Consider the following 24972-nt stretch of genomic DNA (forward strand, 5'->3'; position numbering starts at 1 on the left):
TTATTTATTTTTACATTTTTTGTGGAAAAACATATCAGACAAATATTATTATTGCAAGCAGAGGATTTTATGTCCTAAAACATGTCTGGATGGATCTTTACGTAATATTGTGAATGCAGGATTTTTACTTTTACTTAAGTAAAAGATCTGAGTACTTCTTCCACCACTGCATATTTTAAGAAAGAACATGTAGTCTGTCTGCGTCTCGTTATGAATGAAATCGCCTTAATCGCTTATTCTCGCGATACTACACGGCTGTATGCGCGCGCGCCGCCTCGCGCACGTCGGAGGAGCTGAGTTGGAGGATCATGGCGGAACGCAGGAGGCACAAGAAACGGATCCAGGTAACATAATTTGATTCATTAAAAATTACTGCCTTTACTGAGTGGAGGACAACATACAAACATCACACGCTGGATTATGACCTGTTGCGGGATGTTTGTTAACGGCAGCATCCTCGTGAGGAGCCGTTAAAAGACGGCAGATGAATCTAGATGATGGCTAACGGTAGCTAGCATTAGCTGGCTGGTGAAAATAAATGTCAGTATTTCTGTTTGGATGAGGCATTTCTGTAGCTGGTTATCGGCTTTTCCACTAGTAGCACACACGCTGGTCTTTGCAGGAAAGCTGTTGTAATTGTTGGCCACTGAGCTGTCCCACCAGTCAACCGTTTTGTGCGTGATTGAGCTGGCAGTAAACGTTTTTGTGGCTAAGCTGCGTCAGCTCTAAGCAGACGTGTTTACATAATGTGAGCCAATCTGTGGGAATTTTAATTAATGAGTCAATACGTTGCATCATAATGCTCCTTATTGTGCAGGTATCAGACAGTCAGTGAGGACACAAGAGCGCTTTTAAGTCAAGAAGTGAAGATTTAACGCTGCTAAAGTAAAACGCAACAGTTTATAGAGTGGCATCACTCGACTGGATGTAATAATCATGTCAATAGTTTGAACTGTGGATCCCAAATCCTTTCCTTAAAAAAAAAACAACAAAAACCCAGACATTTCTGATCTAGTAGCACCATTATAATCATTCACTGATGACCACAACTCCACATTAATTTGATTATTTATTAGTCACGTAGAGAGAACATAATGTTTATATCCCAAAACAAGAACAGAAGCTCAGCTCAGCTGTCCACTGATAATGATGCTGAAAGATCCCCTCCAGACATGTTTGAAGACTCTGCTTTGACAAATAATGTGTGTCTGATATGGTTGCTCCACAAAAAAAGTTCAGTTACTTCCTTAAAAATTCTTAAAGTCTCCCTCCACTCAAAAATATGTTTCTTCTTGTTCCTATAGTTGGATGTTTGAGCTTCTCTGTGCAGAATGATGTATGTGCAGAGTTGGACACTAGAAGGCTGTTTTCACATTCATCTACTGAAAGTGGAAAGTTTCCTCTGAGCTCACAGAAAATCAGAGTTGAAGGTGAAGACCTTCGGGCATGGTTTGTGACATCACAACTAGTTTGGAGCCAATCCTGGTCCGGTATTCAACTTACACAAGTGCGATTTGGAAACTTGAAGCCTCCAGTGCACAAACACTGAGAATAGACTTTACAGTGAAGAAGGAGACATCTTGTGTCCAGCAGTTAAACTTCTGAGATGAGAAGTATTTGCATTTTCATAGATTCTGGATTTTAATGAAGGAGCATGGATAGATATAGTTTTAAGGACTTTGTTTGTGGAAGAACCATTGTAGACAAAAATGATTATTCATATTAGAGTACTTATATATGTCTTAAAACATGTCTGGACATGTACTTATCCTCCCTTCTCATTAAAAATCCAGAATCTGTGAACATGTAAATATTTTCCTTTTCAAAAGTTTAACTGCTGGACACAAGATGTTTTCTACTTCACTGAAAAATCCTCCGTCTATGTCCTCTGAAGACTTCAAGTTTCCATATACCACGTGTTAAGCTGCATATTGGACCACGTTTGGCTCCAAAATAGTTGTGATGTCACTAAACATTCTCGTAGGTCCACACCTTAAACTCTGATTTTCTGTGAGCACAGAGAAACTTTCCACTGTCAGCAGATGAATGTGAAAACAACCTTCTGGTGTCAAACTCTGCACATACATCATTCTGCACAGTGAAGCTCAAACATCCAAATTAAATAAAAAGAATAAAGACATATTTTGAGTGGAGGAAGTACTTTAAGATCCAGATTAACAAAAACTGTGATTAGGATCCTCTCTGAGTATGATAATGTGCTTGCAGTTATCATTCAGACATATTGTGCTATAAAGCTGCAAGCAAAGATAAGCTGAACAGTTTTCAATCCATGAGATGCATGGTGAAAATGATGTTTTTTCCTGTTGCAAGATATCGTACCATCCAGTATTGCAAAATCCACCCAGTTGCCAGGTAGATCCACCTACTTAAAGCTAACCTTGTCCTTAGTGTTTTGCTGTTGATCTAAATCAGGCAGACAAAATATTAGAAACACCTCTCAAGATAATTCAAAACAATTAAACAGCACCACAAACTACAGCCTTCAAGTTAATTGCAAGCTGTTGTTTTAGACTACATTACTTTTCACCAGGTGCACCTAACAAACTGGCAGCTGAGTTATGTTCTCTTGCCTATTGGAGTTCAGTTACATAATAACACATACTGTTATCTCATTTCTGAGCGGACCGCAACCAAAGAGGCCTCCCAACATCATCACTCTACATTACACAACAGTTGTCTCCTTGTTTTCTGACATGATTTCTCCTGATTTGTTCAGCACTGCTTACCTTTGTGTATTTCTAGTCAAAACTGTTACTTAGATATGGCCAGTCCTTTGGTCTTGCTGTGGCGCTCTAGCCATCAGGCATCCCAAACCTGAGAGTTGATTTTCTATGTGGCCACACAGTCACAAGCTAATCCCCTCGTGATGAAGCCAGGTAGATCATATAGACGGTGACAGGGGGCTTTCCGTTTAGGGGTTTCATGTAACCGAGCGGTGTGACTGATACCTGCTTCTTTAAACAAAGGCTTGTTTGAGGGCTTCATCTTCCTCGTGTTGCTGGCCGGAGCCAGCTGGACCGAATAAAGCTGCACTGAATCTCATTGAGCTGATGCACTCATTCCCTCCTGTGTTGGCATGTGGTTCAGTGCTGCTGGCAGGAGAGCAGACAGTGCAGATGTTGTGAGAAACGAGGATGAGTTGGAGGAAGATTTGGGGGACTTCTTTTATTGCAACAGATACTCTTAATGCTTTGCAGCCTTTCATTCAGCCTCAGGGATTTCATGTTTACGTGATAAACAATTTTTAGGCACCAATCTAAGATATAATCACTAGAAAGGGAAACATTAGAGTGTTGTGTGAAGAGTACTGATGGGAGAGTGAGTTTTCAGAGCTGGAGATCCCAGCACACCCTTCAGGTAGAGATGTTATGTTCATAATGTGCCAGTTGAATCTTGCTAATTGCCACTTTAAATGTTTTATGAACTTTGTGAAAATTAAAACCCTGTTGCTTGTCTGCAACTTTTTTTTTTTTCTTTTACCAAAATGAAGCAGTTTAATGAGGGTCATCCTAACTTTTCTTTTTCCATTACAAGGGGTGATCGCAATAAAAACAACACTTAAACTGTGCAATACAAATGCCAAAATCCTGACAAAAAGTCTGAGAGGTGTTGATTCAACACTCATCATTATTCAAAACATAGTTTGTGGTGTTTTATTGACAAAGTATCAGGTACAACAATACAAATTAGACAGCACCAGTAGTTTTTTACAGGGTTACTGCATTTTTATATACAATACAGGTGTTGTTTGTACATGTCTGTGGTAACTTGTGATGCAGTAACGGCTGGATAATATTACCTAAAATCTATTTCATGATTAATTGACACCTTTAACTTGACAACAACACATACAGTAATATGATGACCTTTGTAATAAATGAATGCATTATTTTTCCTTACTTCTATTGGCTTATTTCTGATATGTTCGTACTGATTGATTTAAATTATGAAAATATTAACTAGACTGCAAGCTGATTGCAAACTTCTGGTTAGATGTCACTGGCTGCTGTAACTATTCTCAGCTTAATTATATAAGGTTTGTACATTTTGTTCAAATTAAGAGATCCCTAAATTTGGCAGTTTGCTAAATTTGGTTTATTATCCAGCCAAAGATGTAGCTGAAATATTTACTTTGTGTCCGTCTGCATCTGTATGTGTTTGTCTGGCCCCGCAGGAGGTGAGCGAGCCCACCAAGGAGGAGAAGGCGGTGGCCAAGTACCTCCGTTTCAACTGCCCCACCAAGTCCACGAACATGATGGGCCACCGGGTCGACTACTTCATCGGTTAGTGCTCGTCTGTGGGATGTGAGGCAACAAGCAGATATGTCAACACACGACACCTGCGCAACGGGTGGAGCGTGAATCAAGACATGACTGTCAAAACCTGCCTTCTGTTTGCTGTCCAACACACAGAAGGGACATGTTTACTGAACGATGATTCATCACAGTTTGATGTTGTCACAGTAAATTAAACCAGTGCTGTTTTTGGGTTATAAGTCATTATTTTGGGGGGTAAAATCTGCCACATTAATGCAAAGTTGTCAAATTCTTCAACACAGCTTCAGTCTCGTCCCACACAGATAGATTTGTCTTGTTCTGTGACACAGCAGAAGACATTTGTCAGTTTTTAGGAAATGCCGTTTACTCAATAGTTGTGAAATTGCGTATGACTGCTGAGTCCTATTACTCATCATCATCACCACAAGACCTTATCAGTGCTTTCTGCTTACTGCTGTGGGCAGCCATATTTGTCTGTCTGTAGCCCTATAGCACTGCCCCAGGCATTTATTCTAGTTTCTTACATTATTCTTCTAATCAGATAATTACTTCAATACTTAAACATACTTATACTTATCAAATGAAGGGATGATGAGACATTCTTAATGTTAAAAAAAGAGGAAATCTGACTGGATCTAAATTACTGCCATCAGTTCTGTCTAGAATGCAGTTTTTAGATGATCAAGAATCTAATTAATAGATTGGATGTGCATTAACTGAGTGCATTTATAATTCAACACAGGCTATAAAATGTTTTGCACTAATGGCAATTTTTCAGCTGATCAATACTATAAAAACGCTGTTAACCAGGATAACCGCAGCATGACATTTTGATACAGTGCCAGCACTACTCTTTATGTTGTTGTTTTTTTTTTTTTAAATGTCCGTCTTTGTGTCCCTACATCAGCCTCCAAGGCTGTGGACTGTCTGCTGGACTCCAAATGGGCCAAGGCTAAGAAGGGAGAGGAGGCGCTCTTCACCACCAGGGAATCTGTGTTGGATTATTGCAACAGGTTAGCTGATCATCACACGCTGCCGGGCCTCAGACATTGTAGATGGATAGTGTGACTGTGTCATGTAGGATTTTATTAGAAAAGGTATCTGAGCATGTGACATATACACTTACAATACAGTTACTGGCTTGTAAGGCTGCAACTAACGATTATTTTCATTATCTGAGTATCTGCCAATTATTTCTTGATTCTTCATTTAGTCTATGTAAAAAAAAAGCCTGTTATAATTCCCCACAATCCAAACAGATGTATTCAAATGTCTTATTTTGCCTTATCAACAGTCCAAAACCCAAGAATGAAAGTTTACTGTCATGTGTGACACATAAAAGCTTCAAATCCTCACATTTGAGAACCTGCAACCAGCACATTTTAGCATTTTCTTCTGAAAAAATGATTAAAACGATTAATCAATCATCAAAATAGTTGCAGATTAATTTTCTGTCGATAGGCTAATTGTTTAAACAACTAATCGTTGCAGCTCTAATTCTGTTTACTACCACAAAAGGCAAAGAGAAGTAACAAATAGTCACACTTGAGAAGCTGGAATCAATTCATTTTTGGCAATTATGCGTAAGAAAATGACTTGAACAATTAATCAGCTATCAAAATAGTTATATCAAATAGTATTGATTCATTTTCTTTTGATCAATTAATCGACTGATCGCTATAGTAAGCTCTACTAGCGTGAAACAAAAATTTGACTTGAATGATTAACTGTGAAGAAACCTGCAAACTCAAGGCTCAAATTTTTTGCATTTTTGGGAATAAAATCCTTCACATGACCCCTGAATCTGTGCACACTGACTGAGATTCCTTTGAACAGTAACGATCTGATCTTAATCAGTGTTTTATAACCAGTCGCTCTCCTCCTCCCACTGCAGACTCCTAAAGAAGCAGTTCTTCCACCGCGCTCTCAAAGTGATGAAGAAAAAACCAGAGAAAGACACCAAGAAGGAGAAGGAGAAAGAGAAAGAGAAAGAGAAGGCCAAGGGCGACAGCAGCAAAGAGGAGGAGAAAAAAGGAAAGAAGGAGAAAGAGAAGAAGAAAGAGTCCGAGGCCGGGGAAACCAAGAAAGAGAAGAGCGTACGTCACCGCCAGTGTGAACACTTTCACTCTCATGTCCTGACAAGATAGTGCTATCACAGTCGGAGGTTAAAATGTCTCCACAGAGCAAACAGGCTTTACACCACTAATGAAACGACAGTTATACGGCAAAAATAAGAGAAGCAATAAATACTTAGTTGATGATCACGGCACAAAAAACTGGCTGGAAAACGTTTGAGCTTTTTAAAATGCGTCAGCAGCTTTTGATGGATTTTTCTCCGCTGAGCTCAATCTGAAACGGCGTCATCAGTGTCGAACAGTTCACCGACTCCCCCAGACTGACTGCAGCTCTTTATCTGTGCTTTATGACCGGCTAGAGTCATGTTGACCTAGTTGATTTGATCGGGCCTCCTAACCTGACAGTAAATGGCTGGATATTGACGTTAAGGTTAAAGTACATGTCGAGACAGATCTTTAAAAGTCTTGGAAAGAAGAAGCTCAGTCATGTTTACATGGTGTCAGATCTGGGACAGTGAAAAGAGAAAGTATGACTGAGTGACAGATTATCAGGTTAGGTTACATTTTATGGGCCAATATGCTTTTTTTTTTTAATGGTGTGATCATCCAGATCATGTTGCATTCACTTTCTACTAACAACAGTCAAAAACTTACAGCGAGGATAAAGAAAATGATAAAGTTCTAGTTCATGGTTTTCTCACCAGCAAAAAAAATTTTGAGGATATAAAACATTTTATTTACAATATATGATTATCTATCGTTGAATATTCTCACAGGATGACAGTCCCGGGAGCCCCAAGAAGAAGAAAGAGGTGAAGAAGAAGTTTAAATTGGAGCCTCATGAGGATCAGCTGTTCCTGGATGGAAATGAGGTGAGCGGGTTTACAGGATGATACGTAGGAGAGAGAGAGCTCTGTGTGTGTGTGTGTGTGTGTGCGTGCGTGTGTGTTCACCTGAACGGCGATAAAAATACAATACACCTCTTGTCTCGTCTCTTCAGGTGTACGTGTGGATTTACGATCCCGTCCACTTCAAGACGTTTGCCATGGGATTGATACTGGGTGAGTCAGTGGTTGAAAATCATAAGCACGGTAATCTGTTGCAGATCGCAGCTGATTTTACTTCTCTGTACTCACAACATCTGTCCACGTTTGTTTTCTGTTTTTCAGTCATTGCAGTGATAGCAGCCACGCTGTTTCCACTGTGGCCAGCAGAAATGCGTGTAGGCGTTTATTATCTAAGTGTTGCAGCCGGCTGCTTCGTGGCCAGTATATTGCTTCTTGCTGTTGGTAAGTACACATACGTCATAAATGATCACATAAGACAATGTTTATTCAGAATATTAAATTTGAAAAAAGTGGGGGTCGTCTTATATTTGAGGACGAGACAACCGGCTGTAACCGGCTCCTACAGAGAGCGTTGCATTATGGGTTGTTTGTAGCCTTATTGTCGACTAGCTAGCAAGTGTCTTCAAGTCTGTTTATAGTGAGTCTGTCAGTCAGCACTAAAAGTGTTTTGTTAGATCAGTTTAACCTGCAGGAGCGTTTGAAGGCTCATGTAACGTGTTTTTCTGCCTCAGAGGAAATAAATTTCATGACAAGTGAAAACGAATCCACATCGTCTCCCGACGTCTTTGCTGCAGAAACACAGCACTGCGGACTGAATCATCTGTCGATTACTGCTGTCACAGATGATGAGGAGGAGGTCAAACAGATAGAAACAGTCTGAAAAATGCAAACTGACAGGAGAGTGTGCAACAAGATAGACAAATTTGAGATTTACATTCTTCTTTAAGATAATAATTCACTTCTACAAGAGAAAAGGCTTCAAAGTTGAGGACTCTCTTCTTCTTGGATTAACGGAAAACGTTCCCAACTGGACGAGTCTGAAAGTGGGTTGTATCTTTAAAAAGTATTTTTTACAAAAACAGCTGTTGTCATCTTATATACACGGGACAATATGGTACTTTACGGAGCCTCTAAAAAAGTTTTTAAAGTTCTTGCAAGACCGTCAAAATCATCCGGAGTAGGAGTTCGTTCATGGTCAGAATTCATGGTCTGTGAAGATTCCACATTAAAAGTCTTATATATGTAGGAAATAGTAGTGCGACCAAAAAAGTATCCACTATAACAAAATCTTCATGCAATACTAACATTTTGAAAGATGCATCATTCACATTAAAATACTACAAACGGGGACGTTTTATACGAAGTTGTGAAGATGTTCAGATATGTGCTACTTAATAAAATAAACCTTTATATTTCCGCACATTGAACAGAGCTACAGACTCACATTGATTTCATAAATTAAAATGTCTGTTTGATTTATAACTGCTCACTCAGTCATGTCAAAAAAATAATGCTGTAATAGATTACGTGAGCAGTACCAGTATGCTGTAGTTTATAATTGATCTCACTGGTTGTTGCCTCTCTCCTCAGCCCGCTGTATCCTCTTCCTGATCATCTGGCTCGTGACCGGCGGGCGCCACCACTTCTGGTTCCTGCCCAACCTGACAGCGGACGTGGGTTTCATCGACTCGTTCAGGCCGCTCTACACTCACGAGTACAAAGGTCCTCGAGCCAGCAACAAGAAGGGCTCAGACAAGTCGGACGAGAAGGACAGCGGCGCCTCCACCAAGGCTCAGAAGTCGGACAGCGACGAGAAGTCAGACAGCGAGAAGAAAGACGGCGACGACGAGGACTACGACGAAGAGGACGAGAGCAAAGAGGCGGGGCCGGAGGAGAGTAAAGAAGCGGAGGGGGAGGGAACGGGGGCGGATCGCCACTCGGACACAGACAGCGACCGCCGGGAGGACGAAGGCTCGCAGCACAGCAACGGAAACGACTTTGAGATGATCACCAGGGAGGAGCTGGAGCAGCACACAGAGGAGGAAGAGGGAGAGGAGGAGGAAGAGGAGGAGGAGGAGGAGACGCAAGAGAGGAAAGAAGGGGGTGGGAGTGAGACTAAACCCCAGACTGCTGAAACATAAACTCTTACAATCCTGTCACACTCTACTTTTCTCTCTGTCCTTCCCTCCCTTCCTCCTGTGATCCCAGGACCTGCTAGTCCAGTCTCTCTGAGCCCGCCGGGAGGAGGAGAGGCTCCCATCTCTTGTTGTTGAGATCTTCCACTAAACAGTACCGACAGACCAGTACCGGGATAGACACAGCGGTGAAAGTAAACGGCTATGACAATGGGGAAAAATGTATAAAAAAAATATATAGAAGCCTTACGGTGGATCTGATTCCTCCCACCCAAATGTTATTTATGCTATTAAGTAAAAAAAACAAAAAAAAAAAAACAAACTGCCACCGGACATGTTCGCCTGAGGAAGTTGTCACAAAAAAAAACACCCATCAGATCAACAAGAACTCTGATGGAGAGTTTTCATTTCTTTTTGTTTGTTTGTTTTCTTCTCCTCGATCTCTCGTGTCATTTCAACTCAAAACGTCTCTTGTTTTATTTATGTCCCTTTTCTTTGGTTAAAAACAGACCAGAAAGAGAACACATGCTGGTTTCTTGTCCCTCCTCCTTTTCATTTCATTTCATTGTCGTCTTTGAGCCCCAAGTTGTTGGTACAATCGCATTCGTTTTTGGAGATTTTGGGGCACCTGATTTTTTTTTTTTATCCTTTTTTTTTTTTTTTTTTTTTTTTGGTCATCTCTGCCAGGAGCACACTTCACATCCTGTTAAATGCCAGCGAGTCTGATAACTTTCTCAGGCAGCACTTAAAGCAGCGCGTCTGCTTTTGTCAATGAAACCTGAACTAAGCCGGATGGACCAAATCTTGTCGTTTACTCAAAAGGAACCTAAAAAAAAAAAACAACAAATCGACCATTTTGTGGCTGGATAGAGTATTCGGAGAGCAGAACAGTACGAGGTACTTGCCATTTTCAGTAAAAAAAAAAAAAAAAAGCATTTTTTATGGCTGATGATCATAGTGCAATCCTCCACACAGTCTGAAGTACTTCTAGTTCATGTTTAATAACGTGGGACTCATCTTTAAGAGTAAATGTGAGCAACTGGGACATAGCTGGCATACTTCATTTTCTTTATTTTTTTCTTTTTTCTTTTTTTTTTTTTTAAAAAGGTTGCATTAAAGCTAGAAGATAACACATTCAGTGATTAACTGTCTATTTGCAAACAGAACCAGATAATAAAGTAAAGCAAATTAGTGCCAAACACGACTAATAATAATCTTATGCATGTTGATTTAATATGGACAGTTGAGTGTGAGCGAGGGGAGGGGGGGCAGGGAGGGGGCGGGGGCGGGGGGGGGTTTGGTACATTTGTTCATTCATCAATTTTGTAACTGTGGTGTCAAACTCCAAACCTTTCACATCTTTAAATAAATAAAGAGGAGGGAAAAAAAAAGCACAGCACAAGGTTGTTAGTGTGTAGCTAAACAAAGATTTTTTGGTCTCAATGAAACCGTTTAAAAAAGAGTGTTTTTCGCACTTGACTCAACATCCGAAACCTGTCCTGTCTAGTCTCTCGCACAAGCTGTCGCGTGTGAAAACAGCTTCTTGAATCCAGCTCGCCGACTCAACAGTTGGCTGGCGGTCGCGGTCCAGCTCCACCCTGCAGGCGGGTTAGCCGAGGTCCAAGCTGATCCTTCACATCATCTCCTGGCTAGAAAATGTTTTAGGTGCTCTTTTTAGTCATAGCGAGGATTATATTTAAGTATAAAAACAGAAATGTATCATTTATATATGGATTCTATTGATATATCAAATATATACATACAATACTTACAGTCTATGAAACTGTAAAACTGTTTTTCCCTTTTCTTTTGTATTAGGAGGTATCATTTGTATTCCCCAGAGTGTTTGTAACACTCATTTTTGTTTTTTTTTATACGATTATGAGTTACAAAATGTCAAGATTGTACTCATTACTTAAAGGTAACATCTGGGATGAGACAGATAAGCAGCAGGAATTTGTTAGATACTGTATCTGCTTTTGTTTTTGTCAATTTTTTTTTTTTCTTTGTACGTTTGCCACCGTAACGTCGAATGTGTGATGTGGTCGGTTTGTTGTGCGTTCAGCGCTGCCACTTTTGTATTTCTCTCACAAAGTCTGGTCAGTCATTAACCTCGAGGTTATGAAACCAGTGGCTTGTGTAACACGGACAGCAGCGACCTGCCGTTTCCCACTTTCTCCGATGTGGCAAACTCTCTGTTCAGTGAAAGAATATTTTTAATATACTTCACTCGGCTTTCTGTACATTGTTGTCCATTTGTTTTGCCTAAAAACTGAAGTCACCTCGACTGTATTTAGTAGTTTTGTCTCCTGTAATCCCACTGACGTTTGTAGCTCTTTGACTTTACAATTCTCACAACGTCATGTTGTTGCTCTTGTTTACTTTCTAGTATCTTTGTTTTGTTTTGTTTTCCCCAACGGGCAGAGTGCATCTCTGTGTCCTGGGCTGCCAGTGTGCCAGTCGCTGTACTCTCAATATTGGCAAAACCATTTCACAAAAGAGAGAAAAAAAAAAAGAAATCTCCCAGTTGTTCTTGACTGTTGCACAGTATCGGTCTGTTGTATATTGTAGTATTACTCTCTCTCTATGCTGCTGCTTCTCATCGCACATTTCTGGGGGAAATAAAAGTGAAATTGTAAACATCCATGTTTTATCTCTGGTCAAAAAAGAAAAAAGGAAAAAAAACGTGTCTTTTGATCGCCTAGTTGTCCACATTTGGATCAATATCATTCTGAAGACTGTCTCATGCAATATTGGAGTATAATTTAATAAATTGGATGTCTGGAAATATATCTGTATCTTATAATTGCAATAAAAATATAGAAAGCACACGAGTATTGTGATATTTTCTCCTCGGTGGGACAAAACGCAGCATGTCGGCTTCACCCTACTTGTTTAAGAAAAGAAAACCAAGTGTGACAATATTTTGTTCACTAACGTCAGTGCTTGTGTCTAGAAACCTGCTGCGAGCACGTCAACAATATTAATACAAGTCAAAAGGATTGAAAATGTAAATATGAACAGAAATGTTTTAACTGTTGTCCTGCTAACGTAAATGTTAACAGCAGGTCGGTGAGTTTCTCAGGCACAAAATATACTAACAGCGAAAAGTTTTACTTATATTTTCTGTACTTTTTTTTTCTACTTAATGAAAAGCAGCCTTTAAAAATGCACCACAGCTGGATTTCCCCTCAGTTCAACACTTTCTGCCTCGTCCTGCAGTCAGACCGTCGGCTCCAGCTGTAGTTACACATCTGGATGTCCGCAGGTCCTGAAACAATCTTAAAATGTTTATTAACAAATTTCCAGATTATTGTTCTGAATAAGATTCTTTTCAGTTTTAAACTATTACAGTTTCCTGGTAAAGTGTTTCATACAGACCATATTCTAACAGCTCAGTACTTACATTTATTTTCATGCATTTTCAGATAATTTGGTCTCTTAAAGTCCGACTTCAAACAAAGATCAGACACAAAAACAGCAAGTGTTTAAGCTTTATTTTCACACAAACTGCCCTCTGCTACAAGACTTTGACATGTTGACTTGAAAACGACATGATTCTCTGCTTCATTCAGTCTTGTTTTCCTGTGATTCATGCAATCTGCTGCAGAATTTAACTGAAACAACTGAAAAATGTCCTTTAAAATAACAGTTAGGAGACCAAGATTAAGTGTGAACTTAAGGACTAAAAGATTGTACAACATGTTTGTACAGCAGAAAACAATCACATACAGTATTTTAAAGCTCCTGTCTTGAAAATATATAAATATCACATAAATATGACATTAAATAAATTTGAATCCTAGAATCCTGTATGTACAAATTTACACTTATAGGTTCAGAAGTCTTATATTTCTTAATTTCTGCCTTATGAGTGTATTTCTACCTCTAATCCTAACGAGTTAATGTCAGTAACACATGGAGTCTATACACTGAACATCATCATTGATGATTAAGTGCTCCAAAAAAAACAAAAAAAACAAACAGTTAACAGAATATTCATGAGGCGCTTTGGGTGATCCTCTACCTTCACATCACAGGATTATGTAATAATGGGTTTTTTTTCCATTTCCAGGTGAGAAACATGCTTTCTCTCTGTTAGCTACTGATAAAACTACAGTGTATATGTACTGGAATGTAATGAGGTGCTCGCGCAAATGTTTGACTCAGTGTATAAAATACTGTACTCATTATACATGCTGCTGTATTCATAGAACTAATGTAACACAGTGTTTGCTTCCTTCATTTCTCACTCAGCTGCTGTGAGAAGCGTCACCTGAATGTGTTTAACAGAGGCCGAGAAAAAGCGTCGAGCGGTTCAGTTTTCCGTGTCCGAAGAGTCTGAGACGTCCGCCAGTCGGGCCTGCCTCTTGCGTACGTTCCAGTGCAAACACTGCGCCAGGCTTTCAAACCAGTCGTACACCAGGTCGTGGCAACAGATAGAGGGCACGGGGTAACAAGACGTAGTGATCTTAATGCTGTTGGGAGGAAAAGCAGAAAGCAAATTAAGCCCCAAATTGAGGAAACATAATGAAGAACAGAGCAAAGACCAGCTGCTAATGAGCTTTACCAGTCTCCGTGCTGGATCTCCTGCCGCTTCCTGCCATCAAACGACACCCAGGCAGTGTTTCTGGCATCAGGGGACAAGGTGATCTGTTTTGTGAGGGACACGTGGACGGCTGTTAGTTTTCCTTATTTTATTATTTTATTATGTTTTAGATTTTTATAATAATGATATAATATTTGAGACAGATATCAGAAGTTAAATCCACCCGTGATGTGACCTATCACAGAAAAAAAAACACCCCGTTAATGTGAGATTAATGTCCGACCTCCACTTTATCACCCGTAAAAATACACACATACAAAAATTAAAGGATAGATTCACAGTTTTTTCACATCTGACTTAAAACAAGTCAGTTGCTCTCATGTGCATTAAAACAGTTTTTGTTTGCTGTAATTTCTCCTCCTGTTTGTACCACTTCAAGTCCACAAATACAAGTTTATCTGAAGTTAATATGAGACTTGAGCAGTTTCAGAGCTTTAGATAAATCGAGTCTTTCAAAGTCACGCTGTTTTTTGTACTAAATTTCCTCATCGTGTCACTATCTCTCCACTGTTCAGCATGGAAACACTGTCTGGGAGAAACACAAAGAGGGACATTTGTACTAAAATGATGTTTGATTTGATTAACTCAGACTTCATAACATAACTTCGTATTTTTGCACAGGACAGCAGAGGATTGTGGATTTTAGCCTCCATAACTTCTATTAAAAACAAGTTAGGAAACGATATTTTACTGGCCAGCAAGCAAAACATCTTAAATGTAGAGTATATTTTAAGACAGACTTGAAAAATTATGAACCTTTCCTTTAACAAGTGTTCATGGAAACCTCATACACCAGCATGACGTTAAGATACGAAGGCAAAAAGTGTCCCTGATAACGATGTGTACCTACAGTTCGACAGGAAACTGAATAATGTATGAAGGTGCTGTTGTCCACCGGACTGTAGGAGAATAAAACTGAGCTGTGAGCAAGAAAAATGGAGGCAATTTCAGTCAGATAATAACCGAGTTCAAGGTCTGACAAGGTAAAAATGCTGTCACCTCACAGCCAACACTGAGGGAAAATGTTGAACCTGTTGCACATAAACCACCTCATCAACAACATAATGTGTTTGTGTACTTAACAGGAACAAATAGAAGTCTATGACAAGCAGCATTACAGCTGTTGTGGCCCGACGACTTACTAAGACGCTGTTTTTTCTTTTTGTCACCCGGCTGTTAACAGTATTTATGCACTAAATTGAGTCCACCCTCCTCCCCCTTCCTTCCTACCATGAGCTCCACCCCAGCAGGGACCACGATGGGCCTGAAGGAGAGCGAGTGAGGGCAGATGGGGGTGACCATGATGGCGGGTACGTTGGGGTGGATCATGGAGGCTCCCGCTGCTGCTGCGTACGCCGTGCTGCCTGTAGGCGTGGAAACGATCACACCTGCGAGGGAGGAAACCATATTTGCTTTATTTGTACATACAGTAGTTCTCTGTGTTACCTGGTCTGGCTCCTGCAGGTAAACGGTTCTGTAACACGTCAAGACTAAAGATGCTCTTACCGTCCCCCTGCACTGAGGTGATGAGTCGTCCATCGAGGTACAAGTCCACATTGGATAGGTAGGAGGACGGACCTCGGTCCACCACCACCTCATTCAACACCTGTGCACACATAGACACAGACTCAGAGAGAGCAGATATATATATATATATAATTCAACGCATGAATAAATAGTTTAAGTGGCGTTCACTGCTTTGATTTGATTTTTTGCCAGAGGATTCATCACCCATCTATACATCTAAACTGGGGTTGAGCATGTTGATTAATTATCTAAAATGTATGTTTTTAAAATGAAATTTAAATTATAAAAGCCATTTAGAAATTTAAATAGGTATAGTGATAAATAATCTTCTAGGTTTTGGAGAAAACCTCAATACTGTTTGGAAATATTAGAGCTTCATAAAAGCAGAAATGACATTTATGGCCACTGACTTATGACCATTTGAATTAATCATGTTACTGTAGTGCCATCTACAGGAAAAATACCATCAAAACTTGAGCTCTTGTACTATATGTGTCCTTTATGTACATAACAGTAAAAAAAAAATGAAACAAATTAAACATATTTTTCTGGGTTATCCAATAATGAGAAGATTAGATGAAATTAAAAAAATATGTTCTGTAGAAATCAGTGGGCTTATATTGATCTTGAACCAAGGAGCTAATTTAAAAAAGATGAATGCTGGTGAAATATTGAAAAGATGTTTTATCAATGACCACATGGTGGCGCTATCTGCACCGAAAAGTAATCAGTTTGTTGCTGTCCTGTGGCCTTAATCTGCACCAGATTTATTGAAATATGTTAAGTCATTTTTTTAAGACATCCAGCAAATAAAAAAAAACAAACCAAAAACTGGGGATACAACCTCTCTGGCAGAGATGATAAAGATAAAATAACTCACTGCAGCATGATGTTGAGTAGCTCTATACAGCCACTCGATACTGTGGAAATACTAAATGGTGCTCATGTCTCCCTGCTCTGTGGAGGCGGTCTTTAATATGTAATTCCTTTTCACAGACTGAATATGAGACAACATTTAATCGATGCAGTCAATAAAAACAATAAATCATCCGCCGGCGGGCGCAGGGTTACAGGGCATTACTGTCCCACATTACACCGAGAGAAAAATGCTGGAGAGCAAACAAGCAGCATACAAATCATGTTCCACACTTCAGTCAGTCGCAGGGCCAACAAATACTGCAGCGCTGAGCGGTGGTGTCTGGCAGATGTACTGACGTCAGTCGAGCACAGAGCAAACATCCTGCTGGACACAGCAGATGTGATGTAATGTGAGGTCAAACTCAGGTTCTGAGACCAGAACAATCCTTCACTGTCTTTTATCGGTGAGACGAAAAAACCCCAGGGAGAAGAGAGAAGAAGAAGACTGAGCTGCGCTGAAAATGACAAATTGCAGCAGTGTGTGTGTGTGTGTGTGTGTGTGTGTGTGTGTGTGTGTGTGTGACTGCAGCACCGTGGCATGTTGTTTAGTTACAGAGTGTGTCAGACCGAGAGCGTCAGAGCTCATTAAACATCCATTCGGTGTCGACTGCACTGTTGACGCCACCGTCTCCGCGGCAACTGGCTCAACAGAACCATCACAACATCTGACTTTTCTCTCCCACATCATCACCCAGCGGTTTTATTATGACTGTCGCCATGGCAACCCAGCTGATGCTTCCTCACGCAGCCACGCACACGTACGCACGCGCGCACACAAACACACACACACAGGGATGAAAAGGAAACAAGACGTCGTAATGGACGCAAACACACACACACACACACACCGTCAGCTTCAATGCTCTTTATGGGTTTACAACATTATTTTAGGAGTGTGATCAGGAAAAAGAAAAGAGGACAAAATGCAATCACGCCAGACCTTCTGGACCAAACAGTTCCAGGAACCAATAGAGCGAAAGGAACTAAACAAGGACCTAAAAGCCTTTGAGCATTTCTGTTTGTGTTTCCATTGCATCTGAAGAACAGTAACGATTAGACAAACAAGTCTGAAAATCAGCAAAGTCGTTTCTCTCATTTACCTGCTTTGTTCTCCAGATTTCTCATCAGGAAGCTGACAAAATATCAAACTTTTTAACATCTACAAACTTTATATAAGAAATTTCTGACTCTCGTTCTAATATTGATTCTAGTGGCATTTATGAGGCAATGAACAAACCAGAAGCTGACTGGATGTAAGTTCACAGTCCAACAGCTTATTGGCTCACTGATCATCTCCTACAGAGCTCACACACTCCTTCTTGTGTGTGTTTATCCTCACCTGTAGCTGCAGGGTGACTTTGCCAGCCTCACTGTTAATGTGTCCGTGAGGAAGGAGTCCGTTGTGTTCCTGTTGCTGCTGCTGCTGTTGCTGCTGCTGCTGCTGCTGCTGCTGTTGCGGCAGCGGTGGCGGCGGCGGCGGCGGCTCTCGGCTGTTCGGCTGCTGGCCCGTCCTCTGAAGCATGTCCTTTACCACCTTCACCTTCAGACGACTGCGCAAAGTGATGGCCGCATTCCCTGCACATGCAGACGTACACTCAAAGCTTAAGATGATGCTTTTCTACGTTTGACCTTTCAAGGGGCAGCGAGTTTAAGGATCACAAGTTTTTTTTACATTAATATACAAATGACCACAAGAGTTGACATTGGACTTCATACAGTGCTGAACTCTACCTTCAAATACTTTGGCCACTTCAGTCTTGTATGACTCAAACTTGAAGGGCGTCAGGAAACCAAGAGAACCGAGGTGGAACGCCATAACTGGAGGAACGCTGCCCTACAGAAAAAGAAAAAAAAAATCTCTCTGAGTAGCTCTGCTGGACTCAACTGTCAGGACACCAGCTACATATAGTACTCAATACCAAGACAATTTGAGTATGTTTGGCAATGTATATTCTATACATTTATTTTGAAAATCTGTGATACAAGAGAGGACATTTTAAGATTTATACAGTAAACTGAATGTTCAGGATACATTAAACTGGAACACAATGTGTATAACTGAGACTTATTTAGTCTCCACCCGCTCCACTGTCCTCCACCTACTTAAGTTTTTAGTTTTGTGGTGTGCTCACAGCAGGATTCAAAAGCAAGAAAACATTTTGTAAAAGTGAAATAAAATACATCAAAATCAAAATGTTCATCATACTGCAGATCTAACTGATCTTGGGTAAAGTGCTTTCTAACTTGTTTGGGGCCTAATACTGTCAAATATATATTGACATATTTCACAATATGAAGCTCAAAATATATTTTCCGCAAACACAAAGCCATATGACGTAACTTTAGTCATCTGCTCAAATCCATGTAGTATAAACAGAATCACGTTAGCAACCACTGTCCATTTTCTATGTCTGTTTTGGAGCATATCAGTGCCTTTAGTTCCCAAAAAGTGAGGTAAAGGAAGAAATACTGAGAGTGAGACGTAACGTTGTTTCCCTTTTATAGTGATCTTAACTAGGGAGGTCTGAGTTCAGTGTGAACCTGAAGGTGTGATTACCTGGAAGAGAGAGGAGGCATAGAGCAGAGTCCCATCACCACCCAGACAGATGATCAGGTCTATGCAGTCCGAGATATCATCGTAACCTGCAGGTGGACACAAAAACACTGCTTAACTCCCCCTAAAATACTTCATTCAAATTTTCATATCTTCTGCTCCAGAGGGCCAAAGGGGAAATACAAGCTTTCAATTTTGAAGATAAAAAAGACCAACATAAAGTATGTGGGCATTAATGCATCCAAAATCCCAAAATAATACAGAAAAGTCAGAATAACTGTTCTTGAAATGACTCCGGCAACTACTTCGATAGCAAGACAAAGGTTTCATGCGACCTTTCAGAAACAACTTCAAACTGGACAAATGGAGTCATTTAACAGGCCAATATCAGCAATATAAGACAGCAAAGGTCAACATTTCTATATTAATGGAGTCTATATTATGCTCACCCTCTCTGAAGGTACAGAGCTGATTGCGGATGGAGCCGAAGGCCTCATCCTTTGAGAGCGTAGCATCATCTGCGACCCTGCGTTCCACGTACACCATCATCTGCTTCTCCTGGTACACAAGACGCGCCTCAGTGACAACAGCCAAAACACACACATTTCTCAAAAGTACGCTTTCCAAAATGAAGTTGAGCATGAGCCAAACATGTGTAATTTAATATGATGGTATTTGTACGGAATGCAAATAGTTCGCTGGCCAACTCCAACAGTCTTGTTACACAAAGCTCAGTTTGTTTTGGAAACATGTGGCCGCAAGGTGTCGTAAATGCATGAGACCAGACTTAACTTTCAACTACATGTCTGGACTATTTCCTAGATTCTTTCTTAGACCTGTTGCCCTTCAGTACCACAAATGTTTCATTGCGCATTCTGGACAAAACTGTGGCTGAAATCACTTGGATGTGCTTTATTGAAAAGCATAATCTGTTCTAAAAAACAAAAAGTTGCACCACTGATAAAAATAAACACAAAAATACCACCTGGTTAAACTCAAACTAAGTGAAAGTTAAGGATGACTAACAATCAAAAACAATGACTAACAACTAAATATAATCTGTAACATCTTCTGATGCTGTAAAAAGCTTGTTTAAGTCTGTTATGTTTGTACACATGGAAGCAAAACAAGCCTATATACTAAAATATGATTCTTCTATAAATTAAACTTCAATTATAGTTTGTGTTGCTTGTGGACACACCTCGGATTTAAATAATCAAAAACATGTGGATTGGGCCTACTGGTCAGTAGAAATGCAAATAAAATGTCATAATCAAAATCTAGAGCATCCCAAGATGTACAAAAACATGCTCCGACATGACAGGATCAGTTAGCTTTGTCGCTTCTGATAACAAACTCTGCCTCCTCAGTCATACATCAACGTCATAAAACGTTCATACTCTAAAACATACTGTAGATGAAATCCTGTGATTCTGTACCTCCACTAGAAACCTGCAGAGCTCTTTGAAAGGCTCGACCAGGCTCTCATCTCTAATTTTCCTAATGACGAGTACGTTGACCGGAGGTTTATTCCAAGTGAGCCGCTGGCTGGCCGGGTCCTGGATGTGCCTGGGACACAGATACGGACACACGCATAGACATAAGTGAGTAAACAAACACGTACATGTACATGCACACATCAACACTGCCACACAGGAACAGACTGAAAGCATAAGTTACATAATCACAATGTTTTGAGACTTTAGTTCAGTTTACTGAAGTCTAAATAAAGTCAAATGTCACCTTGATCATATGTCTTGCTATGTGTCCTGAATACATTAAAGCTACATTGAACAAACAGCAGTCATTCATTAACTGTTATGACACACTGTTGTAACATCTGTAGGAGTGACTAAGGTCCAAATTCCAAACACAAGAACCTAAAAACCCTCCACTTCTTTCTCCCTTTTACCGTTTCTCTCTCTCGTCCTTTCGGTGGCAGATGATAGGCATTGTGCAGATAATTTGGTCTGTGTGTTTTCAGATCAAGTCCAGTTAAACGTTCTGAGATCAGGTGACAATAAGCATCTGTAGCCTGTTCAGTAAAGCCATCCCATTTCATGTAACATCCAATCACAGCATTCTCATTTTATCTTATCTCACACAATTACACAAGCTTTTCTGTGTCAATGCCCCAACAAGCAGAGTATCTCCTCATCTCGTGTCTCAGTCCGTTTGTACACACACAGTCAGACTCATTCAGCACCAACACGCTTACATGACTGAAGTTGGGTTGGGAAGAATACAGGCTTTGGGTCCGAAGTGAGTGGCTGGATACGGTCCATGTAGAAAGTGAGCTCTTCTGCAAGGAGGAAAAAGAGGAAGACAAGTCAAGACACCATCACTTCATGTCCAGGGCAGCAGAGATGTGCCAGTGGCACGGCTGACCAGCTGGCAACCTGCAGTGCAAACCTCTTAGGTGAACTTTCCGCTGTGTCGCTTGCCGAGCCAGATGGCTCCAAGTGCTCGTGTTGGCCTGGCAACCTCCGCCGCTCAATTTCCCAGAGCAGCTGTTCATGACCACCCCCCCGTCGCTGCGACCTCTTTGCCTCCCGTCGTCTCCTTGGTGACTTGGACGGGTGCTCCCTTCGCCTGCAGGGCCTGGCTGACTCTGACAGCTGACCCAGGTGGCCCGAGGGTCGCACCATGCCTCTGTCCGGCACTGCCGGGGGTCCCGATGCCGGACTGGTCTCTGAATTCTCCATTCTGTAGGGAAGCAAAGCAGAAACATCTGTTTAAGATAATCAGCTAATTAAAAGACAAGAGACAACAGCATGAGATGATTCTGTGTGTCTGGAAATACTTCGGGAGCCCAAATATGTAACTGTTTTATCAAAAGACTAAGACTAAGTTTATTCTTGACCTCGGAAACCAGTTGAAGTTAATTTGTCAAAAACTTATGAGCTGACTGTAGTTACAGTAGCGAAATTATTTGACATAAGCAGAGTTCCACATTATTGTTCTATCGATCAATTAATGAATCTACCTGGGCGTTAGTCAGACTAAGCGGGCAGTTCAATTACTGGGCTAACTAGTCATTATTTTCATTGTCAATTAAGGTGTTGATTATTTTCTTGATTAATAATTTGTTCTATAAAATTCAGAAAATGTTGAAAAATGCCCATCAGAATCTCTCTGAGCTTAATGTGACGTTTTTAATTTGCTTGTCAGACATCAAGCCAATATTTATATTTTAAAGCCAGTATATTTTGGGTATTTTTGCTTGAAAATGTGACTTAAAGCCCTCCTCCAATCAAAAATATGTTTTTCTTGTTCCTTCAGTTGGATGTTTGAGCTTCACTGTGCAGAATGATGTACGTGCAGAGTTTGACACTAGAAGACTGTTTTCACATTCATCTGCTGAAAGTTGAAAGTTTCTCTGAGCTCATTGAAAAACTGATTTTAAATGGTGGGCCTGTAAACACAATTTGTGACATCACAACTAGATTGAAAGTCAATCCTGGTCCAGTATGAAAGGTGTGTTGTGGAAATTTGAAGCCTGCAGGGCACCAACACTGAAAATGGACTTTACAGTGAAGTAGGAGACATCCTGTGCCCAACAGTTAAACTTTATGAATGAAAAATATTTGCATATTAATAGATTCTGATTCTTAATGAGGTTGAAGGTGTAGATGTAAATTTAAGGATTTTAAGATCATTTAATGGGGCTTTTTTGTGGAAAAAAAACATATCAGACAGATTATTATTCAAAGTAGAGTAATTTATATATGTCTTAAAACAAGTCTGGATTAATTTTCTGTAATCATTTCTCCAGAACTGTCTTTTTTGTTTGTTATTTATAGAGTAAGTGATTAAATCAAGACAAATAATCAACATTTGTAAAGGTTAGCCACAGCCTTACAACAAAAGAACTGGGAGTCATATGTTTGATATAATATTACTAAACAAACACAAGTCCTAAATTGAACAAATTATGATATATGTAAAAACATAAACCAGAGATGTAACCTGCAACTATACAGACTAGCTCTTTCTAGTTCTTTCTATGTAGCTTTACATTCAAAACAGTTGGCTAAAAAGTTGTAAAGTGAAGGTAAATGTCACTGTTTCCTCCCTGTGCTGTTACACAGTGACCTTGGACCGAACATGAGTGAGATAACAGTCTTTGTATAACTTTCACTACTCGCAGATTAGCAGCTAACTGACACAGAAACAGCCAGAAGTGAGTTTATCTGACAGTCAGAAAAAAAAACGCTCGTTTGTTGACAGCTAACGTTACCTAGCAATAGCTAACTCATGACTAGCTAACCGGTCTGAACAAAATCAAGCCTTACTGTGTCAGAAAGCAGCAAACACGCTCATAGTGACACTAAATCATCAAGACTCGATTGTGTTTCACTGCTACCAAACGTGTGTTTACTGTCACACACTGCCGTCAAACTGTTTCAGCTGAAATATCGCCAGACAGTGCAGCAGTAATAACCGGAGGGACGTCATATGACATAGGGGCGCGTCACAGTGATATGACGCGTTACGCAGGACCAGACGTTAGAGGAACAGCGCCATGTTCACGCCTGCTGGTCAGATGCAGAATTACACCGATAGTGGCAGCAGTGGTGGAAATTAAGTAAATACATGCCTTGTTAAAGTTATTAAGAAAATACATTTCAAGTACATTTTGAGGTATTTGTACTTTACTTGGATATTTCCATTTTCTGCCACTTTATACTTGTACTTCACTTGCGCATTTGAGAGTTGATTTTTTTTACTCCACTACATTTATTTGACAGCTCTTATTACTAGTGTGCAGATAGAGAGTTTTAAAATACACAGTAGTATTCAGATCCTTTACTTAATACCAATACAGCAATGTAAAAATACTCCATTACAAGTAAAATTCCTGCATGAAAAATCCTACTTAAGTAAAAGTACCAGCAAAATCTACTTAAAGTATTAAAGTAAAAGTACTCATTTCGTCCCTCCGACTGATATATTATTATATATGACATCATTAGATTATTAATGCTGAAGCATCAATGTGTAAGCAGCATGTTACTGTTGTAGCTGCTGGAGGTGGAGCTAGTTTCAACTACTTTATACACAGTTAGCTAGTTTAGTCCAGTGGTTCCCATCCTAGGAGTCGGGCCCCCCCAAAGGGTCACCAGATAAATCTGAGGGGTCGTGAGATGGTTAATGGGAGGGGAAAGAAGAAAAAACAAAGTTCTGATACACAAATCTGTTTTCAGTTTTTGGACTTTTTCTCTAATCTTTGATTTTTGGTGAAATATTGGATCATTTGAACATTTATTGAAATGAAACCATGTGAGAAGTTTAGAGGGAAAAATCATATTTGGTGGAGCTGTTAACAACTCATAGACATGTGAAATGTGACCCGACTACACACTGTTTTTTGTAAGATGTCAAAAGACAAAAAGGTTGGAAACCACTGGTTTCATCTTTAACAATATGTTGTATTTTAAAAGCTTGTTATATTATCCATTGTGTCAAATCTTCATCTGAAAAGTAGTGGAGTAGAAAGTACAATATTTCCCACTGACATGTAGTAGAGTGGAAGTATGAAGTAGCACAAAATGAAAATACTCAAGTACAGTACAAGTACCTCAAAATTGTACTTAAGTGCAGGACTTGAGTAAATGTACTTAGTTACTTTTCACTGCTGGTAAATAGCTCCATTTAATTTAATTTAATTTTAATCCAATTTAATTTATTTTTTAGTATTTGGGGGCATTTTAAGTCTTTAGTAGACATTAGAGAGATGACAGGATATGCAGTGTGAGAGGATCATTAATCATTAATCATAAATCCTCGGCCAGATGAGAAAAGGGGGGTTTGCAAACATATCATTAGTGTCTTAAACCACCACAATCCCATTTTAAATTTATTTATGAAAAGATAATGCCAACAGAAAAAATCCCACTAACTGAACAATGATGTGAACCCACAAACCAAAATACATATTTTTCTTACAATTAGTCAAAGTGTTGAGAGGGAGTTTCCTTGGAGGGTTGAAACTGTCAAGCATTATG

General features: G+C 39.9%; 2 protein-coding genes across 2 annotated transcripts; one reads left to right on the plus strand and one right to left on the minus strand.

The window, feature by feature from the left end:
- Positions 1–270: 270 nt before the first annotated feature.
- Positions 271–10613, plus strand: sec62 (SEC62 homolog, preprotein translocation factor). Its single transcript, XM_042427402.1, has 8 exons — positions 271–344; positions 4196–4304; positions 5206–5311; positions 6193–6394; positions 7150–7245; positions 7374–7434; positions 7543–7662; positions 8812–10613. The coding sequence occupies exons 1-8, from the start codon at positions 309–311 to the stop codon at positions 9360–9362; spliced, it is 1281 nt and encodes a 426-aa protein (XP_042283336.1). The 5' UTR covers positions 271–308; the 3' UTR covers positions 9363–10613.
- A 2222-nt stretch (positions 10614–12835) lies between these two features.
- Positions 12836–23421, minus strand: nadkb (NAD kinase b). Its single transcript, XM_042429890.1, has 12 exons — positions 23260–23421; positions 21377–21670; positions 21183–21266; positions 20404–20533; positions 19414–19522; positions 18968–19053; positions 18142–18244; positions 17750–17985; positions 15472–15571; positions 15196–15353; positions 13927–14009; positions 12836–13834 (listed from the first exon to the last, which is right to left on the minus strand). Exons 2-12 carry the CDS (start codon positions 21667–21669, stop codon positions 13675–13677), a joined length of 1542 nt encoding a protein of 513 aa, XP_042285824.1. The 5' UTR covers position 21670; positions 23260–23421; the 3' UTR covers positions 12836–13674.
- Positions 23422–24972: the final 1551 nt, after the last annotated feature.

The sequence above is a fragment of the Thunnus maccoyii genome, chromosome 12 (assembly GCF_910596095.1).
Source record: "Thunnus maccoyii chromosome 12, fThuMac1.1, whole genome shotgun sequence".
In the NCBI taxonomy this organism is placed as follows: Eukaryota; Metazoa; Chordata; class Actinopteri; order Scombriformes; family Scombridae; genus Thunnus; species Thunnus maccoyii.

Bases quoted from the DNA above. Each gene is read 5' to 3' on its own strand.
- sec62 (XM_042427402.1), top strand. From the start codon at position 309: ATGGCGGAACGCAGGAGGCACAAGAAACGGATCCAG. The intron at 345-4,195 runs GTAACATAATTT...CTGGCCCCGCAG, and splicing joins GGCACAAGAAACGGATCCAG to GAGGTGAGCGAGCCCACCAA. The intron at 6,395-7,149 runs GTACGTCACCGC...ATATTCTCACAG, and splicing joins AAACCAAGAAAGAGAAGAGC to GATGACAGTCCCGGGAGCCC.
- nadkb (XM_042429890.1), bottom strand. From the start codon at position 21,669: ATGGAGAATTCAGAGACCAGTCCGGCATCGGGACCCCCGGCAGTGCCG. The intron at 19,523-20,403 runs GTACAGAATCAC...CTTGTGTACCAG, and splicing joins TCTGCAGGTTTCTAGTGGAG to GAGAAGCAGATGATGGTGTA. The intron at 18,245-18,967 runs GTAATCACACCT...CTTTTTCTGTAG, and splicing joins ATGCCTCCTCTCTCTTCCAG to GGCAGCGTTCCTCCAGTTAT.